General features: G+C 47.2%; 2 protein-coding genes across 3 annotated transcripts in view; both read right to left on the bottom strand.

Moving 5' to 3' along the window:
- The window catches only part of ATP6V0A2 (ATPase H+ transporting V0 subunit a2), a 55,299-nt gene extending 54,837 nt beyond the window's left edge, over positions 1-462 (bottom strand). Inside the window, exon 1 of the mRNA XM_039471920.2 lies at positions 119-462. Within this exon, the coding sequence (XP_039327854.1) occupies positions 119-235 (117 nt within the window). The 5' untranslated portion in view covers positions 236-462. The remainder of the gene's footprint in view (positions 1-118) is intronic.
- A 3,808-nt stretch (positions 463-4,270) lies between these two features.
- The window catches only part of TCTN2 (tectonic family member 2), a 36,443-nt gene continuing 28,410 nt past the window's right edge, over positions 4,271-12,303 (bottom strand). For both annotated transcript variants that reach the window (XM_039471922.2, XM_039471921.2), the window contains exons 14-18: positions 11,578-11,684; positions 7,488-7,644; positions 5,663-5,788; positions 5,441-5,529; positions 4,271-4,580 (exon numbers count right to left, since the gene is read on the bottom strand). In XM_039471922.2, coding sequence (XP_039327856.1) covers positions 4,471-4,580; positions 5,441-5,529; positions 5,663-5,788; positions 7,488-7,644; positions 11,578-11,684 — 589 coding nt within the window. In that variant the 3' untranslated portion in view covers positions 4,271-4,470. The remainder of the gene's footprint in view (positions 4,581-5,440; positions 5,530-5,662; positions 5,789-7,487; positions 7,645-11,577; positions 11,685-12,303) is intronic.

The following is a 12,303-nucleotide window of genomic DNA, read 5'->3' on the forward strand; positions in this document are numbered from 1 at the left end:
GGCAATGGGGACGGGGCGCGCCCTTCCCCAGCGCTCGCGGCGGGAGAACCCCAGCGACCCGCGGGATGGGGAGCGCCAGGAGGGCAGGTGCGGCCCGCGTCTCCCGGGCGACACTCACGTCTCGGAACTGGACCAGGCCCTTCTCGCCCAGGGCGCTGAGGCACTCGTAGGCCGTGCCCGACTGCAGGAAGAGCTGCGCCAGGCACATGGTCTCGCTCCGGAACAGGGACCCCATGGCCCGCCGGCCCGCGCCCGGAGAGGCTCGACGGGCGGCGGAGGTTCCGAGCTGCACGGGCCCGCACACTCAGCCGGCGCAGACCGGGCCTCGAACTCTTCCAGTGGCCTGGACGCCGCCCCGCACCATGGGGCTCCAGGATGCAGCGGCCGCCTCCGATTTCGCCACCGCGGATACAGCGCCAGCCGCCGCCACAGCGGCCCGCGAAGCCCCGCCCCCGAGCGACCGCCGGTTCCGGTTCCTCCCCCGCGCCCCGCCCCCCGCCGGCCTACCAATGGGCGCCCGAGGTTGCGGCCCCACGCCGTGGCGTAAGGGCCAACCAGCGGGAAACCCGGCGGGGACTATCGCGGGTGCTGGCTCTCAGCGGGACCCGACGCAGCGCTGCAGCCCGCGCGGACTCCCGGCTTTGCTGGACGAGTCTCGCCGAGTGTACATGCCACGAAGCTCACCCGTTCCGAGTGCACGACCCTGTACTGCTGCTTTTTTTTTTTTTTTTTGAGACGGAGTCTCGCTCTCGCCCAGGCTGGAGTGCAGTGGCGCGATCTCAGCTCACTGCAACCTCCGCCTCCCGGGTTCAAGCGATTCTCCTGCGTCACCCCGCCAAGCAGCTGGGACTACAGGCGCACGCCAACGCATCCAGCTAATTTGTTTGTATGTTTAGTGAAGGCTGGGTTTCACCATGTTGTCCAGGCTGGTCTGAACTCCTAACCTCAGGTGATCCACTTGCCTTGGCCTCCCCAAATGCTTGGGATTACCGGCGTGAGCCACCGCTACCGGACGTGCTGCTGCTTTTTTTGGACAGGGTCTCCCTCTGTGGCCCAGGCTGGCGTGCAGTGGCGCGAGCTCGGCTCACTGCAACCTTGACCTCCTGAGCTCAAGCGGTCCTCCCACCTCAGCCACTGGAGGAGCTGGGATTACAGACACAGGCCACCACCCCAGGCTAATTTTTTTTTTATTATTTTTTTTTTAATTTGTAGAGAAGGGGTTTCAGTATGTTGGCCAGGGTGGTCTCAAACTCCTGAGCTCAAGCAATCCTCCCACCTCGGCCTCCCAAAGCCCTGGGATTACAGGCGTGAGCCGCCGCCTGGCTAGATCCTTGGCTCCTTCGTGAAGTTGGAGTGTGCAGCCAGCATCCCAATCCAGTTTTCAGACATTTCCCACTGACCTCAAAAGAATACTCCCGCCCAGTGGCAGTCTCCCCTTCCCACCCAGCCCGGCCACCACAGGGCAATTTTGTCTCGATAGATTTGCCAGTTCCAGGCTTGTCCTGTGGAGGCAGTCACACAGCACCCAGTGTTCCTGCACTGACTAGGAAGCAGGGGCCCTCCACAGCCGCAACCTCACCAATGGCCCAGTTGAGACTCTGCTCATATGTCCCCTCCCTTGAGACTGTCTCTGACCCCTCTACTATGGAGTCACATCCTTGTTCTATTTCCTTCACAGCACCCGCCACCATCTGAAATTATCTCGTCTGTGTTAGCGCCAGTCCTTCCTGCTAGGATGGAAGCTCCACCAAAGGAGGAACATTGTTTCGGCCACTGTGGCATCTCCAAGCCCCAGTACATAGTAGCCACTCAATAAACAGTTCATGAATGCATGCATATATGTATAAAGTTAGAAAAGTGAAAACCATAGAGTAGGCACCCCAGATCCCATTCTACTGCCAAACTCAGTGCTTTCCCTCTTTTGAGTACAAAGGGCATCCTCACAAAGCCCACAAAATCAGGCTAAATTACCTGTCATTTGGAAGCTTTAAGTGTATTTTCTATAAATATCTGAAATCCAAAGCTAGTTACACTAGGCTGGGTACCCAGCCTCACTCCTGTAATCCCAGCACTTTGGGAGGCTGAGGAGGGTAGATCACTTGAGGTCAGGAGTTCGAGACCAGCCTGGCCAACATGGCAAAACCCCTTCTCTACTAAAAAAATACAAAAATTAGCCAGGTGTGGTGGTGGCCACCTATAGTCTCAGCTACTCAGGAGGCTGAGGCAAGAGAATCGCTTGAACCTGGGAGGTGAAGGTCACAGTGAGCCAGGATCGCGCCACTGCACTCCAGACTGGGTGACAAAGCGAAACTCTGTTTCAAAAGAAACCACCAACAACAAAAGATAACAGTAAGAACTGTGAAGGTGAATTAAAATGGCTTAAGTTCAGACAATAATTGACTTAGACCCCAACTCCATGAGTCCAGTACTGACCCAGATTCCTGAGTCAGCCCTAGTGAGGTTAGGTGAAGGCCCAACACCACCACAGAAAAGATGCTGAAATTAACAGTGTTTCCAACATGAAGAAACTTATGACCTCTGCAATGACTAGCTCATCCTCCTGTTTGAAAATGGACTTAAGACTGCAGGAAAATCTAAAATTCCCCCCTGTGCAGGAACTCTGTAGTAAAGATGAAACAGCACATTTTATATGGTGCTGGGTAACAGCAGGCACTAGGAATTCAATCAAAAACCATAAAAGAGAAAATAATCAGTTTTCAAAATTAGGCTTAATTAACATACAAAATCCATCTGAAACAACTGAATTACCTGGCACACAAAGAAAACTTACAGGTGATGTGCTATGTGACTACTGTAGGACCATGGCTAAAAACATCTATTCCAGGGCCACTATAATCCCAGCGCTTTGGGAGGCTGAGGCAGGCAGATCATTTGAGCCCGGGAGTTCAAGATCAGCCTGGATAACACAGGGAGACTGTCTTCTCTACAAAAAAAAAAAAAAAAAAAAAAAAATACAAAAACTAGCCAGGTACATGCCTGTGTTCCCAGCTACTTGGGAAGGATCACTTGAGCTCATGAAGTTGAGGCTGCAGTGAGCTGCAATTGGGCCACTGCACTCCAGCCTGGGTAACAGAGTTAAGATCATTCCTCGAAAAGAAAAAATCCATTCTCCCCACCATGTGGGTTTGACTGTCTCCATATGAGGAGCCGTGGGAGAAATTTGTCAAGACTCAGCTAGGAAAAACTATCTTTCATTGATAACCAGTTGATTTTTAATGAATGGATCTCATAATTCCTAGAGCTAATCATACTTGGGTATTCGTAAACTGGGGTCTTGGCAGGCCATGGTAGCTCATGCTGGTAATCCCAGCATTTTGGGAGGCTAAAGTGGGAGGATCGCTAAAGTAAGGCGTTTCAGACCAGGATGGGCAACATAGCAAGATCCCATCTCTACTGAAAAAAAAAATAGCCAGGCGTGGTGGCACACGCCTGTAGTCCTAGCTACTTGGGAGGCAGAGGCAGGAGAATCGTTTAAACTCAGGTGTTTCGGTTTACAGTGAGCTGTGATCGTGCCACCACACTCCAGCCTGGGCAACAGGCTGGAGGGAGAACCTGTCTCTAAAAATAAATAAATAAATAACGAATTAGGGGTGTGCCTGTGCTAAATGCAACCTTTGGCATATATTTCAGGGGCTTACACGTGCCCCTGGTTTTGTTTTACTTTTCTCCCTTTATTATTTTCCTTCCCTGGTCCCCGCATCTTTCCCCATCAATTATTCTTGCATTGTATTTCCCCATCAATTGTTTTTGTATTATATGCATTTTTAAGGATTTCTGAACTCCTTCTTTGGAATATGGGAAACATCAATCAACACGAATGTATTAAAAATTAAAGACTGATTCTCTCTGGTATAAATAAAACTCCCGTAACTTTAAGTAATTTGTGATAAGCTAAAATTGCTAACATTTCTTGAGTTCTTCTCACGCATTTTACTCAGTCCAGGACAGCGATGAGAATGTTCATTCTGCATTGTTTGGAACATCTGGATGTCTACATATATGAATTAAAGTCACAGGGCACTTAATAAAAATGTTCTACAAAAATGAGACATTTCATTTTTTTAGAAAAGCACACAAGACTACAGCAAATCACTGAAGTCAAGGTCTAGAGTCTTTAAGAAGTCAGATGGGCCAGTCGCAGTGGCTCACGTCTGTGATCCCAGTACTCTGGAAGGCTGAGGTGGGCAGGTCATTTGAGCTCAGGAGTTACAGACCAGCCTGGGAAATGTGGCAAAACCCCATCTTTACCAAAAATACAAAAAAAAAAAAAAAAAAAAAAAAGGTGTGGTGGAGCATCTGTGCTCCCAGCTACTCAGGAGGCTGAGGTGGGAGGATTGCTTGGGAGGCAGAGGGTTGCAGTGGGCCAAGACTGCGACGCTGCACTCCAGCCTGGGTGACAGAGTGAGACCCTGTCTCAAAAAGAAAAAAAAAAAAAAGTCAGGTGGTTGTCTAACTACAGGCTCTGCATATTCTGGTCCAGGGGTTGCTGAGGAACAGGGCCAATGTGAGGAATGACAGCAACAGTAAGCCCTTGGCAACACATTGAGAATACGGCTCCCCTGAAAAACAATGGACAAAATTAAGCAGCAGTATTTCTTAACTCTTTGATAACAGCATAGGAATAGGCTAGGTGCAGTGGGCCTCACGCCTGTAATCACAACACTTTGGGAGGCCACAGAGGGCAGATCACTGGAGGCCAGTTTGGGACTAGCCTGGCCAACACAGTGAAACCCCATCTCTACTAAAAATACAAAAATTAGCCAGGTGTGGTGGTGCTGTAATCCCAGGTACTCCAGAGGCTAAGGCACGAGAGTCATCTGAACCCAGGAGGCAGAGGTTGCAGTAAGACCAGGTTGTGCCACTGCATTCCAGCCAGGGTGACAGAGCAAGACCCTGTCTTAAAAAAAAAAAAAAAAAAAAAATGTAGTAGAAATAAACTAGGCCAAAACAGTAATGGTGATCACTTCTAAGTGGCAATATTATCTGTAAATTTTGTTTTAAGTTTCTTTTTTTTTTTTTTTTTTTTTTGAGACGGAGTTTCACTCTTGTTACCCAGGCTGGAGTGCAATGGCGCGATCTCGGCTCACCGCAACCTCCGCCTCCTGGGTTCAGGCAATTCTCCTGCCTCAGCCTCCTGAGTAGCTGGGATTATAGGCACGCGCCACCATGCCCAGCTAATTTTTTGTATTTTTAGTAGAGACGGGGTTTCACCATGTTGACCAGGTTGGTCTCAATCTCTCGACCTTGTGATCCACCCGCCTTGGCCTCCCAAAGTGCTGGGATTACAGGCTTGAGCCACCGTGCCAGGCCTGTTTTAAGTTTCTATATGTTTTACGCTTTCTGTAACATTTAGATATCATTTTTAAAAAGTTTTAAATTGACATAACATAATTGATCATAGAAATCTGTTTCACCCTACCTTGATAATACTGAGTCCATGGATATAGAAGTTGTGGCCAACACACTTCATTTCTGTTGCAGTCATACTCTGTATAATTGATCTGGAATCTACAAAACATTTTAGAGAGTTACAAAAACTACAAGTGAAAAGCGTCAAAACTTGATTAAAGGAATAAACTTCCAATTTTCAAATATATATTTTTCTGCTTCCTAATGTCAACTAGGTGAGCGACTGGAATACCTTGTCAGTGGGCGGGGTAACTGTGCAGGAATTTTAATAAACTGGACCGATGCACTGATAGGGAGAAGGTCGGCCTTGTGCTCACAGGTAAGCCCACACTGGTACTGCCAGTTCACCGAGGAGAACCTAGGAGGGAGAGATCACATGGTCGGCACAGCCACCATTCGGTTCTATTCCACTAAGAACAGCAGGTAACAGATGCAATCGCAATATAAGCTGAGGTTCTCTTAAGAAGTTTCACATTCTACCTGTGCTGTTTTTTTCTTTGTATTATGTCCATTTCCACAGACAGACCCAAGGAGAGAGAAGAGAAGCTCATAATAACCCTCATGGACCTATTACCCAACGACAGCTGCCAGTATTCCTGCCAATCTCACTCCTCTCCAGCCAGGGCATTTTACACAGATGCCATCAAAGGTAACTTTGTTCATCACCTGTTTTTCTCAAACAATGTAATAATAAAAGCAGCAGCTAGCCACTTATTGAGGGCTTTCCATGTTCAAGGCAGAGATCAGGCACTTTCTTTTTTTTTTTTTTTTTTTTTTTTGAGACAGAGTTTTGCTCTTGTTACCCAGGCTGGAGTGCAATGGCGCGATCTCGGCTCACCGCAACCTCCGCCTCCTGGGTTCAGGCATTTCTCCTGCCTCAGCCTCCTGAGTAGCTGGGATTACAGGCACACACCACCACGCCCAGCTAATTTTCAGTATTTTTAGTAGAGACGGAGTTTCACCATGTTGACCAGGATGGTCTCGATCTCTTGACCTCGTGATCCACCCGCCTCGGCCTCCCAAAGTGCTGGGATTACAGGCTTGAGCCACCGCGCCCGGCCGAGATCAGGCACTTTCTACACACCATCTCATGTTATCCTCAAGAGTACTGTGGAGGTGGTAACTGCACTCACATTTTCCCTAGCAGAGCCACCACTCCCCATTCCCAGTTCAGGGAACCAGAAGGGACTGGCCCAGTCCAGAGGTGCACCTATCATCTGAGCCTAGTCAATCAGAACTGTTCATTGCCCCAGCCATAGGGATTGGTTTAGAAAGGAGCATGTGACCCAAACTGAACCAATAAAAGTCTGCCCGGATCTATTTTGAGATAGAGGAGGAAGGAGGGTCTCTCCCCACTGGACTTGCTGTAGTGATATAAGCCTGGATTGCTGGTGTTCATCTTTGCCATCTCTTGAGGAGAACCTCCCTGAGAATGAAGCCAACCCAAAGAAAGAGGAGAAAGAAAATAAAAAGATCCCTGACCACACTGGAACCAGGAACCATGAACTAGCTGTATGTGGATTACTCTGAACTTGAACCAAAAAACTCTCCTTTTTGCTTAAGTCAGTATGAACTGGGCATCTGTCACTTAAAATTGATGGAGGCTTGATACATAAAGATATTATCACCATATTACAGAGGAGGAAACTACAGCTCAGAAAGGTTAAGTGATTGCCTAGGGCCACACAGCTCGTCAGTGGGACAGCCGTGATTTGAACCTATCTGCTGCCAAAGTCTCTAACAACAGGCAATATTCTCTGATCAGCATGTCAGTTACATTCATGGATTTCAAAATATACTTAGCACTGAGTAGCCCTTACTCTTCTTTGTACTCCCTAAAATACCTTGCAGAATCTTTTACATATAGCTTTATAAATACTTGTGAGACCAAGTCTCCATAGTTCATACATATTCCATATCTGTATATAAACATCTTGCTAATAATTGCAAGTTGTAAATAAACAATCAGATTCTAAGTGAGCATTTCCCTATTGTTCAGAACATCCTCAACTTTCCTGACTCTCTCTAAACTACAGTGATCCAAGATGTAATCATACCTTGTCTCTACGCCAAGTATCTCCTGCTGAGTAATCCCTTCCACTGCGCCAGCATCCGAGATGAGGATGCGGATGCTCAGCTGGGCAGGAATATCCAGGCAGACGCCATTCACACTGCCAGCCAGCAGGTCCGCACCCGGATCAGGGGCATCCACACCTACGGAAATGTTAAGTTCACACTTTTCAAAGAATAATTTGATAAGTTTTCTTACGATTTGATGTTTTCCTAACCAAAATGGGAAATAATATTAGGTAAGCATCACATTAATGAGGCTTTAGTCTCTTACAGGCTCTGGTTACTTGTCACTCCATAACTGTGTTATCCCTTGAAGTCTACAAGGCATAGGATGGCACCACCTACCAAAAACTGTGTTTAAAGCGTTTCCTTGTATGTTAGGCCAGTCACTGGAATTTAAAAGCCCTGACCCACATAGTAAAGCCATAAATCATGATTCACTTTTCGAGCTCCCCATTGAAATCTACCCAGCCTTTTTTTTTTTTTTTTTTGAGACGAAGTTTTGCTCTTGTTACCAGGCTGGAGTGCAATGGTGCGATCTCAGCTCACTGCAACCTCCACCTCCTGGGTTCAGGCAATTCTCCTGCCTCAGCCTCCTGAGTAGCTGGGATTACAAACACGCGCCGCCATGCCCAGCTAATTTTTTGTATTTTTAGTAGAGACGGGGTTTCACCATGTTGACCAGGATGGTCTCGATCTCTTGACCTCGTGATCCACCCGCCTCGGCCTCCCAAAGTGCTGGGATTACAGGCTTGAGCCACTGCGCCCGGCCTTCTACCCAGTCTTTTAACAAAACATATATAATTGCAGTAAAATGCCATAGTTATTCCATGCAGTCACAGTTCTAGCAAAAGCTGTGTAAGATATTTAAAATCCATACTAACAACTTTAGGCCAGGCACAGTGGCTCAGACCTGTAATCCTAGCACTTTGGGAAGTGGAGGTAGAAGGACTGCTTGAGCCCAGGAGTTTGAAACCAGCCTGGGCAACACAGCAAAACCCCATCTTTTAGAGAAGAAAAATATCCAGGCAAGGTGCCACATACCTGTAGTCCCAGCTACCCAGGAGACTAAGGTGAGAGGATTGCTGCAGCCTGGGCAGTCAAGGCTGCAGTGACGGCACCATGGCACCACTACACTTCAGCCTGGACACAGAGTGAGAACCTCATCTCAAAAAATACAAATAAAAATCAGCCGGTCACAGTGGCTCACACCTGTAATCCCAGCTACTTGGGAGGCTGAGGCAGGAGAATCACTTGAACCTGGGAGGTGGAGTTTGCAGTGAGCAGAGATCATGCCGCTGCACTCCAGCCTGGGCAGCAAAGTGAGACTCCATCTCAAAAATAATAATAATTAAAAATTTTACAAACTCAAAATCCATACTAACAACTTTAGTATGTATTTGATAGATAAGTAATTTCCTAATGTGTTATCATAATATAAATTGGAAGAGAATGAAATTGAATGAGAAATTAATTTTCATTCACCTTGAAAACTAGCACTGATGAGAAAACCCAGCAAGGTCAATGAGAGGAAGTGGGGTAGGTTCTACCGCTCCTCTGAAGGGGGGTCTTTGCTCCTTCAGGAATTCTGAAGGTCAGTAGTGCCGTTTTTATGTGTAATTTCTTTATACATGTGTCAACACCACTTCTCCTCTGCTTATTAACCAGGATCAAGGTTGCATTTTGGCTCAAACATGAAATAAAAGCTAATCCCTTCTACCTTGAAGGCAACAAAATGTCATTACCACACTGATTTCGTAACTAACCAACCTGGGTTCTCCATCTAGACATTTCCCCTACCTTTTATTTACCAAGTGCTGACTTCTCTCCAGCCCTCAGGGTCATCCCATAGCCTATCTATCTGGCCTGGGTGGCAGAGCCCAGGGCTTGACAAGCTTGACCTCTGGGTTCCGTTTGCAAATGAGGATCTGGGTCTTGGCCCCATGCCCTGAGCACCAGATGGATAAGCAAACAGCAGCCTGAGTGCCCTCTGGGGGTAGGGGTCCAACAGGTCTTCCTCCCCAAGTCAGAGAGTGGTCTGGGGCACCTCAAGCTCACAGACGTATCACATGATCCATGACCACCACGAGGGCAGTAAGGGTCCTCATCACCATGACCCCAATCACAAGGAGTGGGCACAATACATGTGTGTGTGTCTGGATGGGCCCTTGTGTGAATTCCAGCCCACTGAGCCCAGCTGACCTCAGAGGGGATGGAAAGGGCAAGGGCAGGATCCAGAGGGCTGCTCCCCAGGCAGAGGAGGGGCGCACAGCAATGTCTGCAGGGAGAGCGAGGCGGGGGAAAGCAGAGACGCAGTCACTGGGCTCTTTCTGGCCCCAAAAGGCAATTCCATTAATTAGCTCAATAAAATAAGTTTTCTCTTCAAAGTATTTACACTTTCAAGACTCCCTCAGAAATTGGGAAGACATCACTTAACTTACTACCAGGGAACAGAGAAAAGAGTTGGAACACTGGGTGTTCATTCTAACTCTGCCAAAACTCACTGTGACCTTAGGCCTCTCCAACATAACGCAATGAGCTGGATCTCCATGACTCAAAGGACATTTGGGATTTGAGGTGAAATCGGGGCTGGTGAAGAAGCTATAAAGTCTGCCTAACCTTTACTCCATGTGTATGTGGTGTATCTTCTTTCCTTTGTGTGCGATCTACTTGCCAGCTCAACACTGCAAATATCTTTGGCCAAAGGCACTGGGCTGTCAAGTCTTTTAATCTGGCCCCCATGATCCCTGCTGTTATTAGATCTGTTCTACCTTAATTACTTTCTTTCTTAACAACTTTATTGAGATGTAATTGATATGCTATACACTCTACCCACTTAAAGTGTATAATTCGATGGTTTTTGGTATAGTCACAAAGCTGCATAACAATCAGCAGATTCTGTTTTAGAACATTTTATTGCTCTGCAAAGTAAGAAATCCTTTATCCATGGCAGTCTCTCCCCATTTCCTCCCAACTCCTCAGTCTCTGGCATCCACTAACCTGCTGTCTCTATACATTGCCCATTCTAGACATTGCATATAAATTGAGTCATACAATATGTGGTCTTTTGTGTCTGGCTTCCATCACTTAGCACAATATTTTCAATCATTTTATTTTCTTTTAAGTTAACAAAATTACCTTTATAAATTACAAAGTCAATTCCAAATGCCTGTATTCCTGGCAATCAAAAACAGCAATGCAAACTGAAGTGCACTAAAAATCTTCAAACCTCGCTTGGACTTTGCTTCAATGTATTTTATTTTATTTTGTTTTATTTTTAGAGTGAGGATCTTGCTCTGTCATCCAGGCTGGGGTGCGGTGGTGTAATCAGAGCTCATCACTGCAGCCTCAAACTCCTAGACTCAAGCAATCCTCTTTCCCCAGCATCCCAAGTAGCAGTGACTGCAGGCACATGCCACCACACCTAATATTTTAAAGTTTTTGTAGGGACAAGGTCTCACTTTGTTGCCCAGGCTGGTCTTAAACTCCTGGCCTCAAGCAATTCTCTTGCATTGGCCTCCAAAGTGCTGAGATTATAAGCATGAGCCACTGCTCCCAACCTGGACTTTATTTTACAAAGATTGTTGTTGGCCAGGCTCAGTGCCTCACGCCTGTAATCTCAACACTTTCAGAGGTTGAGGTGGGCAGATCACTTGAGCCCAGGAGTTGATGACCAGGCTGGGCAACATGGCAAAATCCATCTCTACAAATAATACAAAAAATTAGCCGGATGTGATAGCACACACCTGTAGTGCCAGCTACTTGGGAGGCTGAGGCGGGAGGATCTCTTGAGCCTGGGAAGATGAGGCTGCAGTGAGCTGTGATTGCACCACTGCACACCAGCCTGGGTGACAGAATAAGACCCTGTCTCTAAAAACAAAAAAGGTATCGTGAATAAGAAGAAAAAGACATGCCAAGTTTCCTGCCTGGAGAGCTAACCTTTGAACAAACATCCAGTTAAGCACAGTTAAGCCTCAGGAAGATGACCTACTGGGTTGGACCCTAATGCTGCAACTACAGTTGGCAGTCACAGCAACCAAATTACAGGCTTTATTGTAACCCACTTTGACTTACGTATTATTTCAAGCCAGCCATCACTAAGATCAGTGTAATCGGAGTTGCCTCTCATTGCAACATGAGTCGCTTGTATTAATGAATCAAGTCTTTCAACAGCACTCACCCTGCAAGAGAGTAAGACATTTCTCAGCTCATGGCCAGCAGGTCTTGTCCTAAAGTCCTTTCCAGTCAATGTCCCGGTTTCACTTCCAAGTGCCTAAATGAAAAACTGCCAGAGGGGCCTAGTGCAGTGGCTCACGCCTGTAATCCCAGCACTTTGAGAGGCTGAGGCAGGCCATCAACTGAGGGTGGAAGTTCAAAGCCAGCCTGACCAACAGGGAGAAAGCCTATCTACTAAAAATATAAAATTAGCCAGGCAGGGTGGCACATGCCTGTAATCCCAGCTACTCAGGAGGCTGAGGCAGGAGAATAGCTTGAACCTGGGAGGCGGAGGTTGTGGTGAGCCAAGATTGCACCATTGCACTACAGCCTGGGCAACAAGAGTGAAACGATGCCTTTAAAAAAAAACTACCAGAGGAACTGGCATTAAAAACTGGTGGGGTGTCACCCATGGAATGGGTGTGTTTGATGGCCTTCCCAGGATGGACCTACACAGCTGGAGGAGGGCATAGAGAAGCAATATTTTACTTTAGATTTAAAATGTTAGTAATTTAGCCAGGAGCAGTGGCTCACACCTGTAATCCCAACCCTTTGGGAGGCTAAGGTGAGAGGATTCCTTGAGCT

This window comes from Saimiri boliviensis, chromosome 7 (assembly GCF_048565385.1).
Source record: "Saimiri boliviensis isolate mSaiBol1 chromosome 7, mSaiBol1.pri, whole genome shotgun sequence".
Classification (NCBI taxonomy): Eukaryota; Metazoa; Chordata; class Mammalia; order Primates; family Cebidae; genus Saimiri; species Saimiri boliviensis.